This window comes from Balaenoptera borealis (assembly GCF_965194805.1).
Source record: "Balaenoptera borealis genome assembly, chromosome: 2".
In the NCBI taxonomy this organism is placed as follows: domain Eukaryota; kingdom Metazoa; phylum Chordata; class Mammalia; order Artiodactyla; family Balaenopteridae; genus Balaenoptera; species Balaenoptera borealis.
Window position 1 is genome coordinate 67595905 of NC_138867.1, and position 19192 is coordinate 67615096.

Sequence of the window (19192 nt, forward strand, 5' to 3'; positions counted from 1 at the left end):
ATTTATCCTCATATTTGAGGCAGTTGTTATTAATATCCTTCTTTTATACATGAGACAACTGAAGCACACAGTAGTTATAATCGAGTTAGAATATTAAACTTTAAAAACTCAATAGCAACTCATAGCATATGTAAATGATAACTCAGCGATGCTCACAAAAAAAGAAAAAGAAAAAAAAAAAAAAGGCATTTTCCCAAAGAAAAGTCAGGAGAATCTTCAAGGAGAAGGCAGGAACTGAGTCAAGCCTTAAAGGGCACAGTCACATGGCAAAGAATAGAGAGCAGGCTCCAGAGGAGACAAAAGCATGGAAAACGTCCCCACAGAATCAGGAATTCGCAAGTTCAGGGAATAATGAGCAGACTTATTGTTTTAAGCAAAGGATTCACTTAGTTAAGTGGTTGGAAAAGAAATGTGCAAAGTAGGTTTATCATCTTCCTAATGGAGTATCTAAATTCATGATTTTGCAACGTATACTTTTTTTTATTCCTTGAATGTCTTGTTAAAAAAACATGCTTAAATGATATGTCTGGGATTGGTTTCTAAATAATCCAGTGTGTATGGTGGGAGGCGTGGGGCTGATGATGAAACGCTAAGTATCTGAGACTTCGTTACACTCTTCTTTCTTCCTTTGTATGTTTGAATTTTTTCAAAATAAAAGATTTTTAAGAGGCACTTAAAAACATACTATTATTAAAGAAGTGGGGTATGTATATATACATCTGTGTGTGAAACCATTTACAACTGAAAACCATTTACAAATATGCACTATATGATACATACAACTTTGTTCCTGGGGTTTATAGACCCTTAAATTTAAACAAATAATCTTAGGTGGTACAGTCTTTTAGATGTACTCAGTCTCTGGTCAAGTGTTTCAAACTCACGGACATTAGCCTACCACTGCTTAGCCTACCTAAGCATTCCTCTTAATGCTTAGCATCTGTTGCCCACTGATATAAAATTTTAGTCTCAGAGTTAAAGGAAACAGATGTTACTGTTCTTTAGAAAAATAATTGAGATGTTCAATACGAAAATGTTATTAAAGGGAAGGGAGGAAGCTAAGAAGAAAGCAAACATATTCGATCACAATATAGAGGGAAAGATGATTAAAAAAAAAGGTGATAAGGGAAGTAAAATTCATTAACTATGTTTTTTTCTCAGATCCTTCAAATCCTGCAACCTTTTCCAAGGTACTCCGTGCTTTTGTACGTGCTATCTATTTTTTTCAACCTTCTGGTCTCAACTCAAGAGTCATCTCTCCTGAAAAGGGTTCCTTGTCCCTACTCTCCACACCAAGCAGAGTCTGGATCTTTGTACACCTATGTGTTACACACATACCTGCCACCCAAAATTGTAGTGTAATTGTCTCCTCTATTTTATTGAGGTTCTTATCAATCCCCTGTGCCTATTAAACAAAATAGTGCACAGTAGTCACTGAAAAAGGCTGAACTAACAAGAACTTGACAACAATTGCAAATAATGAACATTTTAACAAATTCAAGAGAACATTTTAACAAATTCAAAAGCACACTTACATTACAAATTAACAATGCATGCTATGTTTTCTTTATTTAAGAGAAACCTCCACACATTGCTTTGCATTTATATTTACTTGTCAATGATATTTTGGAAAATTCAGAATGAAGAAGCAAATATATTTATGTTTATGGTTAAGGGACCGGGCTGTAGGGTAAAATAAAGGTCTGAGATAATTTCTCCTCAGCATCCAAATCTTTTATCACTAACTGGAATTCAGAGAAAGTTCTATTGAGCATCCAGCCTCAAGGTGCTTTCATATGGGACAGTGTGTGTTTTTCTGAGTCCACTTAATTTGTAAGAGAGACACATCCTCAAGAGTTCTGGATGCCGGAGTAGGCAAGCTGGCTGGCAGAAAATTCTTGGACCTCAAATAGTTCTCAAACCTAAGGTTTACCTAATTTTCATCGAGTACACCCTGTGACAATGCCCTGTGACAATGCCCTGTGACAATGCCAGGGAGTATACAATGGCACGCTATTCAGTTTAATAAATTTAGCTAACTATTAAACATTAAATAACACACATTGGAACTAAGGAGTTATAAAACACAAGACAACTTGTTTCTTCTGGAGGCTGTAGGGAAGAATCTCTTTTCTTGCCTTTTCTAGATTCTAAAGGCTGCCTGATTCCTTAGCTTAGTGACTTCCGGATCACTCTGACCTTGACAACTTCCTTTGTTATGTTATGACTGTCCCACCTCCCTCTTACAAGGATCCTTGTGAATAAACTGCCCTGTTTCCCCATAATTCAAGATAATCTTCCCATTCCAAAATTCTTAACTGAATCACACAAGCAAAGTCCCTTGTGTCAAGTAAGATAACATATTCACAGTGTTTTGTTCTGTTTTTTTTAAAACGGGGTTGGGGAGAAGGGCATTGTCTACCACACCTACAAACATTTCCTTTTTATAAAGAGGTATCCAATAACATTCCCTAGACTCAGGGCTGCCTGTAGCAACTTCTGGAGCACATCCTCAAATACAATCAGAATGGTAACCTTTGCGGTCCTGGAATACAGGAGCCCTGCCCTGACCCTAACTGGCAATGAAAATCCCAAACTTTTTTTCTCCAAAGGCCCCTTTTACTATCCCTCCATATTCCAGACCCATCATACTACTCATAGCTGATTAGAGCTTCTGATATGCTTAAAATCATTGTACTAAACTAACTGATCCAAACTAGAGGAAATACACTTAATGACTTAGTCACTTTGTATAATCAATCTGAAGTAAATCACAATTTGTTAGGCCACTGAAATAACAAAAATAATTCAGACTTTCAGTTGGTCACCACTAGATCAAACTGTTCATCAATGAAAGATAGAGATTGGTCAATGCAAAGCTTAGTTTCCAAACATGAAATAACCTCTAGTGTTGATACATCTCTTTAAAATTCTCTATTCTCAAGTCAATTTGAAAAGTTAGGAATATTTATTTCAGATTCAATTTCTATCATTTTATCTATAAAGATATAATTTCTTATTTTCAGAGTCATTCCTGAACATTAAAACTATATTAAGTATGGATATAAGGGCAAGAATTCAATACAGAGTTTTATTTTTAGCTGTATAAATAAAAATGCTTCTAAGTAAAAGAATACCCAAAACATTAGGAATAGAGAAAAAACGGGGAAAAGATCCAAGCAACAGAACATAACAAAGAAGGAAACATTGAGAAAAGCAGAAGAAATACACATATTGATATGCTAAACAGTGCTCTGCCCAAGATGTTAAATGACTGGTTGCTAACTGTACTTAATCTGCAGAAAAGACTTCGACTAAGCCTCCAGTATATTCATTAGTCCTGGATCACTTGAGTTTCATGGAGCTTATTTACTTATTTTTAGGATTAGCAACACAAATTATTTAACCAATGTATTGATTAAGGGCCCTTTATATGCATAACACTGTCTGGGAGCTTCAAATGTTGACTATGTGGGAAATACATTTCTACTGACATATTAACTCATTCTTCCAGTTTAACTGAATACCAAAATTTTTTAAAACTCCAAACACTAACAATTTTACTTGTTTTAAAAACCTACTGTTTTTACACAAAACTAAAGTCGTTGATCCCTTTCTGGAGGTGGAAGGAAACCCAGAAATGACATTCCTGACCTAACTGTGATAGAAATTATACAGCACTGGAAAAGTGGGTCAGCATTTTATCATTTACAAATCTAGGTTAGGTCAGCATTTCCCAACTAGTTTCTACCTGTAAATTCATATGCACCACTATTATCTCTTAAAATGGAGAACGTGAAAATACAGGGATAAATGTAAGGTAATACGTGAATGTGCAAAGACACCCAACACCCCGTGTGCCCAAGATAAGTGACCACAGGTGACTGAAAAGATTTCTAATAACACACAGAAATATTAACATTTTCTTTTGCACCTCAACTCTGTTCTCCACTGGCAACATGGGTGGTCATTTGTGCCTATTTTCATCTCATTGTCATGGCACCTACAGTGCATTTGCTATATTTGTGCTGCTTAATTTGAGCTATTTTACAGACACCTCACATCTAAATATGAAGCAACAAGAGTGTCACAGGTATTAAGAGAAAGCATACATATAACTATGATTAATAGTAGACTTAAGAAAATGAAGATGTAAATACTTCACATGTCCTTGATAAATGATTGATGAGAAACTATTCTGAAGGAAAAGTGCAAATTCTGCTATGAAAAAAGTACTCTGATCATGCAGTCAGATAAAACAAAGAATGACAAAATGGAAAAACCTGCAAATATAACGAGTCAGGGTAGGAACACTGGCTACTCATTAGAATCACCTGGAGCTTTTAAATACAATCAATGCCCAGAAAATTGGACTGAATTGGGTGGGCATATAGTTTTCTCAAAGTTCCCTGGGAGTTTTTACTTGCAGTCAAGGTTACAAGCCACTATGCTACAGAAGACCAGCATCTACTTCAGTTACCTACCTATTAGCCTGAGGTAGTAGTTTTCAAAGTGTAGCTTATGGAATCTTTTCATGGGTTTACGCAGTCAAAACTACTTTTATAATGCTAAGAAAATACCTGCCTTTCTACTGTGATGCCGTTTGTATTGATGGTGCAAAAGCAATGGTAGCTACAGAATTATCATCTTAACAAACTCCCTCCACCCTCAACCACTGAGGCATAACAAACGCTGCTTTTCCTCTTGAATTTCCTGTGGAATTATCGGCATTGTTGTATAATAAAAAGGGCTCAAGATTTGGTGACAAACAGAGCTGTTACGTTTAAATTTGAGCTTCACTATTTATCAGCAGTATGGTCTTGGGCAAGACACTTAATCATTCTGCGCCTTTTTCTTCATATGTACACTGTGGCCAATAATGTAAGTTTTCAATAAAGCACTGCATGTAAAACACATGGCAGAGTAGGTGCTTAATCAATATTTCCTTCCAATACAACCAATTATCTAAACTGGAGTTGTGCTTCACCACTCCTTACTAAGCACCATCAAAATGATTTTATTTATCCTTATCTTTCAAACCTAACTACTATTGTCAAGAGTTAAGGCATTCAATCATCTACTATCACTGTATTATTTCTAAACTAGTCTTCCAGATTTTAATCTTCTGTGTAAATAGACCCTGAACATTGTTACCAGTTGGTTTTCCAAAATGCACACCATTCTCTTCCCTGCTCACAGTCTTTGTCAGGTACACAAACATCATCAAAATATAAAGGCCTTGAAATGACTTCAAGATCTGGCCCCAGTCTTCCTAGTCTCATCTCTCATCATTCCACGGCTTAACTTCTATTCCTGCCAGTCCCCAAGCAACTATTTGACTTCATGCACTATGTGTCCATAACTACCATTTCCTTCATCTGTCTGAAGGATAGAAAATGCTTTCCCAGCTCTAGCTAATGATTCCTTCCCTAATCCCTACTCACTCCTTAATATACAGGTCAGAGTGTTACCTCTTTGGGGATGTCTCCCCAGCAGTTCTGAACCACAATTACTCTTTCCTCTGTTTCTAACATATTTCATAACGTATCTCAGCTACAAGATGAGGGACACTATCTCACACCCTTTCTCTGATATTTGATTTAACTATAAAATGTGGGCAATAGGTCTTACTTTGCAGGGTTTATGAGCATTAAATGAATATATCTGTAAGTCATGTAACACATCAACAGAGGAAGAAATGAAGACAAACTTCCTCAGGTTGATCAAGCAAAGGCTTGGCCCTGGGAATGATTCTAACCTTGTCTGGCTCAGTCTAAAGCCCATGTTCTTTCCACCACACATGTCATCTCTCTACGTCCTAGCAGCTAACACATAAAATTTACTTATTTAATACTCTCCCCCACTGGACTGTAAAATCCTTGAAGACAATGAGCATGTTTTACATGACTTTGTATCCCCAGACTCTCATTCATTTGAGTACCAACTCTGACACTGTGATGTAGAGATTAAAAGACGTAGTTTCTACTTTAAGAGCTCTGCCTAGAGAAGGGAAAAATATAGGCAACACCTTACTGCTGTTTTCTATGCAAGAGAAACACTGGGGGTATATACATGGAGTACAGATGTCCAAATAGATACCTAAAAGGAGCAGAAGAAAATAGAAGGTACAGGGAAGGCTTCTTGGGAAGAGATGAAATTAAAAGTATTCATTCATAAATGATATAATTATCAGACTGTTTATGCTTTGATAGTTGTAAATTATTATTGCTGATAAACATTTTATGGTCTTCAAATGCATTTTAAAAAATGGATTCATTAAAATACAGTAATTCAGATTTAAGTCATTATCACTGGGCTACCTCACAAATATACCAAGTGTAGGTACAAACTCAAAAAGAAACCTCATTGTGTAGCTCTTCCAACTACAATGTACATTTTCTGAAATGTGGACAACTTAAGCTCACAGGAACAGAGCAGGAATGAAAAATTAACCACCGGGCAGTTGTTTCTATTTTCCCCCATGTCTGATTGACATGTTATATTTGAGAGCAACAAATCATTACGACATATTTTATCCTCAGTTATGTTGTTTTTATTAACAACGGCATTAGGACTTCCGGCATCTGGACATTAAAATAAGTTTGAGTTCTGGCTTCACTACCTACTAGGTGTATAACCCCAAGCACGTCAGTCTCCTTGTGCCTGACTTCCATTGCCTGCAAACATATATTCAGTTTCAAGCCTGAAATAAGACAATGCTTATAAACTGATTTTTCAAATGCAGCCTGGCACATAGCAAGTGCTAATAAATGAGAGCTATTATAGTTACTTTGAAAAAACAAGTATGGCCAGATGATTCAAATACTATTAATCTTAAACACAGTATGTCTTCTTGCTTCTAGATAGTACATAAGACAATAAGATGATGAAAAGAATAATCTATCTCTGACTGTACTATGAGCAAAATAACCCAACTTCAGCCTCGAAGAGCATATGCAAGAATTAAGAGTAACAGTCTCTCTAGTCTTTTTGAATTGAAAAAGGAACCACATTTTCTAAGTTAAATAACCGCTCACTCATGACACAAGTGTATCCGTCCTATCATGTGGTAGGTGGAGAAAGAAGCTGGCCAAGGAAGGAATAACCTCTAATAAACTGCCATCTCCTCTATAAACGGTAAACTTCTCCAGGGAAGACACTGTGACTTACGCCCCAGCTATAACCAAAGTAGCTGGCATAAAGCAAACAACAATTAATGAGTTTTCGATTAATGTCTAAGGGTTTTGTGCTGTATGGGATTCTGCAGGAACTTCTGGAAACACAAGCTCAGCAACTTTTCACTGTAGAAGAGCTTTTTTGTCATGGTTGCTTTTGATACTATAATAAAAGGCATGCATCTTTCCCCCATAAATATGCTCATAAACGCAAATCTGGCACATGGACCTCATACATTCACCGCGAGGGCCTGGTGTAGAGGCTGTTGGCATTTACCGTAACAAAAGTGAAATGCCTGCAGACATAGCTTGGGAGGCTTTTGCTATTACTACTGATTATTACATCTGTCCTCTGCCTATACTGGCTTTATTTTTCTCAACCTGGAGACGTAAGCATTTTGCGATCTTTTGTGACTTATTTCAAGCTTTTCTAAAAGGCCCAAACTATTAAAGGAATCTGCAATAAAACAAAATAACACATAAAACCTTCTTAATGTGTGGAAGGGGAGGAAGGCCCGAGGCCAGACACACTCCAAGCACATCAAGCTCCTAGAAGAGAAGCCACCTCCGCAGACAACTCCAATCATTAAAATATAGCTCATAAAGTAGCATCTCTAAAGTTGAGAGAATGGAGTTGGAGGGACCTAAAAGGCCACTAATTCAACATGTGAAAATTAAGGTGTAGCACTTGGGGCTTATTTGACAACAGGGAAATAAAAACCTGGATCAGGCCCGCAGAGAGATAAGGCGCCGCAAAATAACAAGCGCAAACCCGGGCAGCTCTAATGCCTCAAAATGACCACAAAGAGTCTAAGTAACCGATGGGTTAAACCAAACCAGCGCACTTCTTCGAAACAAGTCAGGAAAGTGGCCTCGGCGTGTGAGGAAGGGTTCCGCGGCCCCGGGGTCTTTCTTGGGCTGCCGGCCCTGGTTCTCCCTGGTTGGACGTGGAGGGGCCACATGGCTCCCGGGCCTGTGCATCCTCCGAGGCCCGGGAAAATCAAGTTAGTGACAGGGTTCCCTAGCCGGGGACCCGGGATCGCCGCCCAACCCTCCAGCCCTTGTGCGGGCCCGCAGCCCCTTCACAAAGCTCAGCCGCGACCCCGAAGCCCCGGTTCTTACCATAGTGAGGCCGGCGAAACCCCAGCCACATCACCCTTCCGGGCCCGGAGCGGAAGAGGCGTACGGGCCGGCTTGCCTTTCTCGCTCCTTCCGCGGTCTGGTTGGGCCTGTCAGGGTACCTCCTCCTGAGCCGCACGTCTCAGACTCTACGATAGGCTCCTCTCTACCGGAAAGGGCGGGGTGTAAATGCCGTCATTCAGCCCCGCGGAAGTAAATGACACTCTCATTGGCTGCTGGATGTCTGCCTCTGGGAGCGGGCCTTTTGGAGGAGACCGGAAGTGGAGTTACTGACAGGTAGGGTCCGGAAGTGGCGACTGCCTCGGTGGTCCAGTTCTTTTCTTTTTTTTCTCTTCTTTTTTAGCTTTGTAGAACTCCGCAGCGCGCACATTTTTTCCTGCTTGGAGCCCCTCCCCCCACGATGTGTAAGCTTTTGGCCCTTCTGTTTATGGACTCTTCGGGAACACCTGGGTTCCCTGGGCTTACACGCAGGGCGTTCATCTCCTGGGCTCCCTTTACAGTTTCTCCCTTTGCACCTGAGAGAGTCTTTGGAATGTAAAGCGCCTTTGAAATGCCCTGTAAAGTTGTGGAATTAGGAGGACACTTGAATTCGGTGGGTTGTGTTGAGAAGGTGTTGGATTATTTCTCTAACATTGGCGTTCTCTCTCTTCCAATCCCCAGCATTTTGTAAATTGTAAATGGGTTCCATCTGGGGCTGAAACGTACTAGGCCCGTTGGGGTCAGGAAGGAACTTTATGTGGTAACAAATGGAAAGGAACTGCGTTTCCTGAGTTCAGTAGTTGATTAGGTACTCCAGAGAAGGAGTCCAGCTGCAAGACCAATAACATGCCAACTTTTTATTTTAATCAGTAGTATTATTATTTAGCTTTCTCTAATTTTAATAATCCCATTAGATAAGGCTCTATTTCCCCCCACCCCGAGATTCTTTATAGAATGTTATCAGTTTTTTAATGCATTGACTTAAAGTGGGATAGAGAAAAAGAGGAAAGGAAACTCACATGAGGTGTTGATTTATGTGCTGTTCTTGGCCAAACTATGAGACCCTTCTATATTTAGGGCAACACAGTGATTAGAACATTTGGGTTTCTCCTGTGATTACATCGTTGGCTACAGCCCAACACGTTTTCTTTTTTCTTTTTAAACCATAACTAACTTTACTTTTGAATCTATTGAATTGTTAAGAGTTGGTCAAATACACAAATTTAGCAAGTATTTAACTGAGCTTTATTCATGGGATCATGAGAGTGCAGCAGAGGAATAAAGATGGCCTGTTCCTTCCGGAAATTTAATGGGCATGGGGAAGAGGGGAATAAGAAATGTATAAAAACATACTGTACCCTCCTCCTATCAAAAAACAAGCCATAATGCTCTGGCTTTTGATTGCTTTAGAGTATACCTTGCAAGTGTTGCCATTCAAATTAAATAACCTTGGCTTAGTTATGGAAATTATGTTGTGCAACTCATCAAGCTTGGCTTCTAAAGTAGTAACTGTGTCTGCAGACATTTTGCTTTCATGTGAAGATTGTCTTCATCTTTATGAACGCTTAGGGTAATATGTAATACCTGAAGTGCACCAGGAAACTGAAGTTGTTAGAGATCACAATTGATTTACTATATTTATGGATTTGAATAAATTTTAGGCCATGGGCTCGTATGTACTTCAGCTTCAAAATAGGAAAGAACAATGTCAGTTATTTTAAAGTTACCCATAGAGGAACCCAAATAGCAATAGATAAGGCTGAACATACGTAAATGTGTAGTTTGTTTTTCATGTATCACAGCAACAAAGTTAATCTGATGTGTGGCAAGATCTCTAGGGAGGTGGTAATTGAGCTATATGGTCATTAAGCACATAAACTGCCTGCTGTTGGTTTTCACTGCCAGTGAACTAATGTAAGTACTATCTTACATTGCTGTTTCAGAAGTCTACTTTCCATAGCTCTGCTATGGATTCTCCTTTCAAACTGTCTTGGATCATTTTCTTACTTACTAAAAATGAAATCTGACTCTATCATTTCCTTCTTCAAAAATTATTGTCTCTCCTGCATCCAGAAGAGTATTTTTAACTTTGGTTTCATGGGTTCAGTAGGATTGTATGCAAAAATAGTATGTATTTATGTTTTTCTGTGGAGAGAATGCATAGGCTTCCCCAGTATTGTAAGGATTAAATGAGTTATTACAAGTAAGTCATCTAGCCAGGTATTTGACATACACTAAGCACTCAGTAAGGGTTGCCTGTTGTGTGCCTGGCTTGCTTTCTTCACTTAATTAAAAACTCTTTGAAGGGAGGGATAATGGTGGAGGGCTGATTGACTTGCATGTTGGGCACTCAATAAAATGTTTTTTAAATTAATGGTTTTTAAAATTAAATTGTTATCGCTTTTCTACCACCAGACCACTTTCTTCCCTCTTCTCTTTTTACTTTGTGTGTAGTATTGATAGCGTTGATTATTTCCTTTTATCTGACTTCCTTTTTTTTCCTCATTCAATGATATTCTCATATATTAAAAGACAATGGTTTTACTTAACTCGTTTTCTTTGATCCCCAGCTAGTCTCCATAGACTGAGGTTGAAGTTTTTTGTTATTTAGTGTTCGTCTTTGTCCTTTTTCTCTCCCTCTTTTTAAATTCTCTTTCCCCATGGCTCTTAGATTAAGACCCATAAAATTTTGATTGACCTGCATGTTATTTCTTTCACCTTAAGAAATGCTTCTTTTAACTTTTCTCTACTTCCAACCCCATTTATTTGCTCCTCTGAGCAAAAATCCTTTAAGGAGTTTCTATGCCCCAAGTCCCAATTTCCCTTCTACTGTTCTTTCTTGAGATCCCTTCAACATGGCTATTGCTCCCCCAAATGCTCTTGTTAGTGTCAGCAGTCAGTCTGAAACTGTGAATTGTTCATTTCAATATATCATTGCTATTTCTTGTCTCCAAGCCTTTGCTCATGCAGCTTCTTCTGCCTGGAATGTGTTTCCTTATCTTTTTCCTTCCACTGCTAAACCTTTTCCACCTTTTAAGATTTATATCAGATATAACTCAAGGAAGCCTCCCCTGAAATTTCAGGCTGGTTAACGTGCTACTTTTCAGATGAGCTCCCACCCTGCCTCTGCACTTTACAAGCTTGTATAATAATCCTCTTTGGGTGTTTCTGTCTCACCAGAGAGCTGGGGATATGTCTTACTCATCTTTGAGATATGAAAACCTGGTACATAGGATGTAGTCAGTGAGCATTTTAATGCATTAATGGCATGACCAAAGTCACTCAGCTACGAAGCTGTAGAGTTTTGATTTCAATCTGGGTCTTCTGAGTATAAAATCAATGCTTTGTTTGCAATACCTTGTTTGCAAGGAAGAAGGTGGCTATCTTCAAGCTAGTTCTTTTTGTACTAGTAGGAGGTAATTAATGCATTTTATAGCCCTGGGCAGTTTGTTCCTTGTCCTTTGTGAAGCTGATGAGAAAGTGAGTTGTGTCTTTTCCTAAAACACTGGCTGAAATCAGTGAACAGAGGGTTATTATAGTCAGCAAATTTTTAATATTGATAAAATTGGGCTCTTTCTAGAAGAAAAACACCACTGAGACTTTCGTTGCCCAAAAGAAAAAATCTGTGTGAGAATTCCAAACTGTTGATGAGGCATTCATGCTTTTACTAGATGCCAGTATTGCCAATAGCTTTAAATTAAACTTTTGTTTTTGTGCTATTGGGAAATCCCAGGGTATTTACAAGGTAGTGCACAGATTTTCTCCCAATGATGGAAATTTGCTCTTAAGATTGAGTTAATGATGGTTAGTTTGTTAACATGATTTCTGATACTTGGCACAAAAGTTAGGTACACTAATTTTGCATGTAAAACACTGTTTAATTCTAGATAATGAGCCAGACTTTCCAACTACCTTTTATGGCAGGCATTCTGGATTCAAACTTCTCTCTGACTATCATCATCATTGTTGCAGTCTGTAAACCAATCTTTTATAAATTTGTCTAGCTTTTAAGACTAACAAAAAAGGAAATAATTTAATTCTATAAATTCTGAAAAGGCTTCGGCGGCTTTCACCCTTAGCAATGGGGTTGAAAATGATGATTAGGCTTGGAATTGCTGCAGTCAAAAACAAGTATTACTTGGAGTACACTCCTGAATTTGTGCCTTGTTTCTTTGAGCTTTACTAACCCTGCAGAAGTGACCAAAATGTTGAAATAAGCAAGGAGTTCAATCTGGTCTTTGTGAGAGAGGATGCTATTAGCTTACTTGTAATTTTGTCTGAACGGTTAGTGAGAATTTTATTGAATAAAGAAAGATCTTGCTCAGTTGGAACAGAAACAAGTGGCTGCCAAGAAATAAGATGCAGCCATTGTTGAAGAGACTCATCAAAGTGTCCTGACAGTATAAATATTGACATGCTGAGATATGTCAATATTTACCATAGAATTTGGAAGTTGCCAAGTTCCTGTTTAAGAAATGTGACCCTAGCATTGAACACAGTATATCAATAAATAAGGAGCATGTCCAAATGAACAGCTGCTCAGAGAAAATCTCAGAGAAAATAGGATAACATCTGTCTAAACTTTAGGGCACTTCAAAAGTTAAATTTAAAAAATTTATTGATGCTTCTTTGGTAATTTGTAGGTAGATACATGTATAATATAGTATATTAATATAGTTCTATATGTAGGTTTAACTTAAGTGTTTTTTAAAAAATTACAGCATGGTTGCAATTTGTAACTTTGTAAATTAGTGGTGCTGTGATACTCATCTCTAAAATGAATTAAAAAAAAATCTTGCCATAATATTGTGTTTAGGAACCAAACTCTTCATTTTAAGCATTATTCTTACAGAAATTGGCTCAAGTCATGCCTTAGATATTACTTTTGGGAACCAAAAGTTTGTGCTCTGAGAATTTAGCAATAGAGAAAACATAAGTTTCTGAAGTTTAACTGTAATGAAGAAATTTGTCCTGGTTATTATCTGAAAACTATGCCTCAGAAGAAAATCTGTAGGGTAATGAGCAAGTAAAGTCAATATGTTTGGTTGAGTATCACAGGTCACCACTGTTAATTCCCATATGAATATCACTGTAATATAACAGAGCACTTGGTGAAAAATAGATGTTTGAAACCTTTATATCAAGTCATTGGAACCACACAAACAACGTTACATCTGTTTTGCAGACTTCTAGAAGGTTAAACTTAACATTCTTAGAATAATAATAGTCCAAGCAGTCCTAGAAGAGCATAAACCATGGGTATTGGGACTGGTCCTCTCATTGCTTCTCTTTTCTGATAGCAAAGATTGATGGCTTTTGTACAGTAATCTAATCATGTTACCATATTGCAATGTTATGTTTATATTGTGAACAGTGAATCCAAAGTACAATTGAGGTCATATGTTCTTGCAGAAGCTACATTTGTTTCTATAAATAACTTGATAAACATGAAGAAACAGCTTTGCTTAGAGGTTCATAAAAGGCTTTTGATCTATTTTCAGTGTATTAAAGACAGAAGCAAAAACACAATTTTAAAATTTAAATTGACTGGATCCCTCTTTTGGGGAGGCTTTGCCAATATTTTGAGGTAAGATGTTGAGTTTTAAGGAGAAAGCATTAGAATATTAATTAGTGATTTTTAAAACTTGGGAAACATTTTTTGCCCTGTAACCAAGACTTGAACCTTTGTTTTGAATAGACATATTATGATTTTTTTTTCTAGAATCATTAGCGCCTCATGCAAAATATTTACCAGTTGTCTTCTTGAACCACCTGTTCACTGGTTATTTATTATGTAGTGACAACAAAGTCCCAGTGTTTTTGAAATGCCATGTGTTTTGGATTTGATGAGAATGGAAGCATATAAAGCTGAAAATGTAAAACTTCCTGTTTGGTATTGAATATTATGTTTAATAGAGTGTTTCCCAGAGTGTGTACTTATACCACTGATGGAGTATATACATTTGCTTACTTACAACTCTTTTGCACGTACTTTGAGATAATTCACATAACCAATGAATGACAATGAAGATTCGTCCTGAAATATGCCTGATTCCAAAGACTGAAACAGGTAGCTTAAGGAAAAAGGAATTTCTTGGCCTCACACCTAAAACACACAGTTAGATCTAGATTCTGGTGCTGCTGAAATCAGATCTGACCTGCTGGCCACCCCTCAGTTCTACTTTCTGCTCTCTTGGTTTTGTTCCCAACAGCTCCAGTCTTACAGCGTCATAACACCAAATCCAGTAGAGAAGAGTATCTATCCTCTATATGCAAATAAAAGTCCTGAAATTGAGGCTTACTGGCCTTAGTTGTCCTAACTTGAATCACATGCTCATCTTTGAATCAGTTACTGGGGATTAAAATGTAATGTTGGTTTAGCCCGGGTCTGTGTTCTGCTGGAACTTGGGGCCAAAAGTCAGCTTGCTCATAGCCTGTGGATAAGAATAGCAGATGTGAGGGGGGTCACTCGAAGTTTTATTGCTACCAGTAGGGAGTCTGTATTGGGTAACGAAAATCAACAAATTCTCTCTAAATGTTGGGTGAATGAACACTTTTAACCTGAATTGTGGTGGGGCATGGACCAAGACACTGATGGCATTCTCTGACCAATGTTTAGTGACAGCTAATAATACAGAACTCTTCAGTTGAGAATGGAGGAGGAAAAGTATAAACTAGAGTCATTCAAATTGGTACAGATTAAATGAATTCAGCCATTTAAGTTAGAATCGTTTATTGATTACGAGCCAGGAACTATAATAGGTGTTTGACTTATATTGGTTAGATAAAAAAATCTAAGATGTCATGAGTCTAATGATGTGCCATAGGATGGGAAATTTTGGAAAGTTTCAGTACAATTATTACTTCTGGTTTCTTTTTTTTTTTTTTTTTAAACATCTTTATTGAAGTATAATTGCCTTACAATGGTGTGTTAGCTTCTACTTTATAACCAAGTGAATCAGTTATACATATACAATATGTTCCCATATCTCTTCCCTCTTGCATCTCCCTCCCTCCCACCCTCCCCATCCCACCCCTCTAGGTGGTCACAAAGCACCGAGCTGATCTCCCTGTGCTATGCGGCTGCTTCCCACTAGCTATCTATTTTACATTTGGTAGTGTATATATGTCCATGACACTCTCTCACCCTGTCACATCTCACCCCACCCCCTCCCCATATCCTCAAGTCCATTCTCTAGTAGGTCTGTGTCTTTATTCCCGTCTTGCCACTAGGTTCTTCATGGCCTTTTTTTTTTTTTCCTTAGATTCCGTATATATGTGTTAGCATACTGTATTTGTTTTTCTCTTTCTGACTTACTTCACTCTGTATGACAGACTCTAACTCCATCCCCCTCATTACAAATACCTCCATTTCATTTCTTTTTATGGCTGAGTAATATTCCATTGTATATATGTGCCACATCTTCTTTATCCATTCATCTGTCGATGGACATTTAGGTTGCTTCCATGTCCTGGCTATTGTAAATAGAGCTGCAATGAACATTTTGGTACATGACTCTTTCTGAACTCTGGTTTTCTCAGGGTATATGCCCAGTAGTGGGATTGCTGGGTCGTATGCTAGTTCTATTGGTAGTTTTTTAAGAAACCTCCATATTGTTCTCCATAGTGGCTGTATCAATTTACATTCCCACCAACAGTGCAAGAGTGTTCCCTTTCCTCCACACCCTCTCCAGCATTTATTGTTTCTAGCTTTTTTGATGATGGCCATTCTGACCGGTGTGAGATGATATCTCATTGTAGTTTTGATTTGCATTTCTCTAATGATTAATGATGTTGAGCATTCTTTCATGTGTCTGTTGGCCATCTGTATATCTTCTTTGGAGAAATGTCTATTTAGGTCTTCTGCCCATTTTTGGATTGGGTTGTTCGTTTTTTTGTTATTGAGCTGCATGAGCTGCTTGTAAATCTTGGAGATTAATCCTTTGTCAGTTGCTTCATTTGCAAATATTTTCTCCCATTCTGAGGGTTGTCTTTTGGTCTTGTTTATGGTTTCCTTTGCTGTGCAAAAGCGTTTAAGTTTCATTAGGTCCCATTTGTTTATTTGTGTTCTTATTTCCATTTCTCTGGGAGCTGGGTCAAAAAGAATCTTGCTGTGATGTATGTCATAGAGTGTTCTGCCTATGTTTTCCTCTATGAGTTTGATAGTGTCTGGCCTTACACTTAGGTCTTTAATCCATTTTGAGTTTATTTTTGTGCATGGTGTCAGGGAGTGTTCTAAATTCATACTTTTACATATATCTGTCCAATTTTCCCAGCACCACTTATTGAAGAGGCTGTCTTTTCTCCACTGTATATGCTTGCCTCCTTTATCAAAGATAAGGTGACCATATGTGTGTGGGTTTATCTCTGGGCTTTCTATCCTGTTCCATTGATCTATATTTCTGTTTTTGTGCCAGTACCAAACTGTCTTGATTACTGTAGCTTTGTAATATAGTCTGAAGTCAGGGAGCCTGATTCCCCCAGCTCCATTTTTCGTTCTCAAGATTGCTTTGGCTATTCGGGGTCTTTTGTGTTTCCATACAAATTGTGAAATTTTTTGTTCTAGTTCTGTGAAAAATGCCAGTGGTAGTTTGATAGGGATTGCATTGAATCTGTAGATTGCTTTGGGTAGTAGAGTCATTTTCACAATGTTGATTCTTCCAATCCAGGAACATGGTATATCTCTCCATCTATTTGTATCATCTTTAATTTCTTTCATCAGTGTGTTATAATTTTCTGCATACAGGTCTTTTGTCTCCTTAGGTAGGTTTATTCCTAGATATTTTATTCTTTTTGTTGCAATGGTAAACGGGAGTGTTTTCTTAATTTCACTTTCAGATTTTTCATCATTAGTGTATAGAAATGCAAGAGATTTCTGTGCATTAATTTTGTATCCTGCTACTTTACCAAATTCATTGATTAGCTCTAGGAGTTTTCTGGTAGCATCTTTAGGATTCTCTATGTATAGTATCATGTCATCTGCAAATAGTGACAGCTTTACTTCTTCTTTTCCGATTTGGATTCCTTTTATTTCTTTGTCTTCTCTGATTGCTGTGGCTAACACTTCCAAAACTATGCTGAATAATAGTGGTGAGAGTGGGCAACCTTGTCTTGTTCCTGATCTTAGTGGAAATGGTTTCAGTTTTTCACCATTGAGGACGATGTTGGCTGTGGGTCTGTCATATATGGCCTTTATTATGTTGAGGAAAGTTCCCTCTATGCCTACTTTCTGCAGGGCTTTTATCATAAATGGGTGTTGAATTTTGTCGAAAGCTTTCTCTGCATCTATTGAGATGATCTTATGGTTTTTCTCCTTCAATTTCTTAATATGGTGTATCACATTGATTGATTTGCGTATATTGAAGAATCCTTGCATTCCTGGGATAAACCCCACTTGATCATGGTGTATGATCCTTTTAATGTGCTGTTGGATTCTGTTTGCTAGTATTTTGTTGAGGATTTTTGCATCTATGTTCATCAGTGATATTGGCCTGTAGTTTTCTTTCTTTGTGACATCTTTGTCTGGTTTTGGTATCAGGGTGATGCTGGCCTCGTAGAATGAGTTGGGGAGTGTTCCTCCCTCTGCAATATTTTGGAAGAGTTTGAGAAGGATAGGTGTTAGCTCTTCTCTAAATGTTTGATAGAATTCACCTGTGAAGCCGTCTGGTCCTGGGCTTTTGTTTGTTGGAAGGTTTTTAATCACAGTTTCAATTTCAGTGCTTGTAATTGGTCTGTTCATATTTTCTATTTCTTCCTGGTTCAGTCTCGGCAGTTTGTGCATTTCTAAGAATCTGTCCATTTCTTCCAGGTTGTCCATTTTATTGGCATAGAGCTGCTTCTAGTAATCTCTCATGATCTTTTGTATTTCTGCAGTGTCAGTGGTTACTTCTCCTTTTTCATTTCTAATTCTATTGATTTGAGTCTTCTCCCTTTTTCTCTTGATGAGTCTGGCTAATGGTTTATCAATTTTGTTTATCTTCTCAAAGAACCAGCTTTTAGTTTCATTGATTTTTGCTATTGTTTCCTTCATTTCTTTTTCATTTATTTCTGACCTGATCTTTATGATTTCTTTCCTTCTGCTGGCTTTGGGGTTTTTTTGCTCTTCTTTCTCTAATTGCTTTAGGTGCAAGGTTAGGTTGTTTATTCGAGATGATTCCTGTTTCTTGAGGTAGGCTTGTATTTCTGTAAACTTCCCTCTTAGCACTGCTTTTGCTGCGTCCCATAGGTTTTGGGTCATCGTATCTCCATTGTCATTTGTTTCTAGGTATTTTTTGATTTCCCCTTTGATTTCCTCAGTGATCACTTCGTTATTAAGTAGTGTATTGTGTAGCCTCCATGTGTTTGTATTTTTTACAGATCTTTTCCTGTAATTGATATCTAGTCTCATAGCGTTGTGGTTGGAAAAGACACTTGATACGATTTCAATTTTCTTAAATTTACCAAGGCTTGATTTGTGACCCAAGATATGATCTATCCTGGAGAATGTTCCATGAGCACTTGAGAAAAATGTGTATTCTGTTGTTTTTGGGTGGAATGTCCTATAAATATCAATTAAGTCCATCTTGTTTAATGTATCATTTAAAGCTTGTGTTTCCTTATTTATTTTCATTTTGGATGATCTTTCCATTGGTGAAAGTGGGGTGTTAAAGTCCCCTACTCTGATTGTGTTGCTGTCGATTTCCCCTTTTATGGCTGTTAGTATTTGCCTTACGTATTGAGGTGCTCCTATGTTGGGTGCATAAATATTTACAATTGTTATACCTTCCTCTTGGTTCGATCCCTTGATCATTATATAGTGTCCTTCTTTGTCTCTTGTAATAGTCTTTATTTTAAAGTCTATTTTGTCTGATATGAGAATTGCTACTCCAGCTTTCTTTTGATTTCCATTTGCATGGAAT

At 37.7% G+C, this 19192-nt stretch overlaps 2 protein-coding genes across 6 annotated transcripts in view; one reads left to right on the top strand and one right to left on the bottom strand.

The window, feature by feature from the left end:
* Positions 1–8446, bottom strand: part of TMEM167A (transmembrane protein 167A) — a 47900-nt gene extending 39454 nt beyond the window's left edge. Inside the window, exon 1 of the mRNA XM_082378593.1 lies at positions 8298–8446. Coding sequence (XP_082234719.1) covers positions 8298–8300 — 3 coding nt within the window. The 5' untranslated portion in view covers positions 8301–8446. The remainder of the gene's footprint in view (positions 1–8297) is intronic.
* Positions 8447–8476: 30 nt separating this feature from the next.
* XRCC4 (X-ray repair cross complementing 4) overlaps positions 8477–19192 on the top strand; it is a 280811-nt gene continuing 270095 nt past the window's right edge. For 2 of the 5 annotated variants that reach the window (XM_082378381.1, XM_082378384.1), the window contains exon 1: positions 8726–8907. Coding sequence is in view for 1 of the 5 variants with exons in the window: in XM_082378384.1 (XP_082234510.1) it covers positions 8866–8907 (42 nt within the window). In the remaining 4 variants the exon portion in view is untranslated. The other 3 variants (XM_082378379.1, XM_082378386.1, XM_082378380.1) reach the window with 3 other exon arrangements.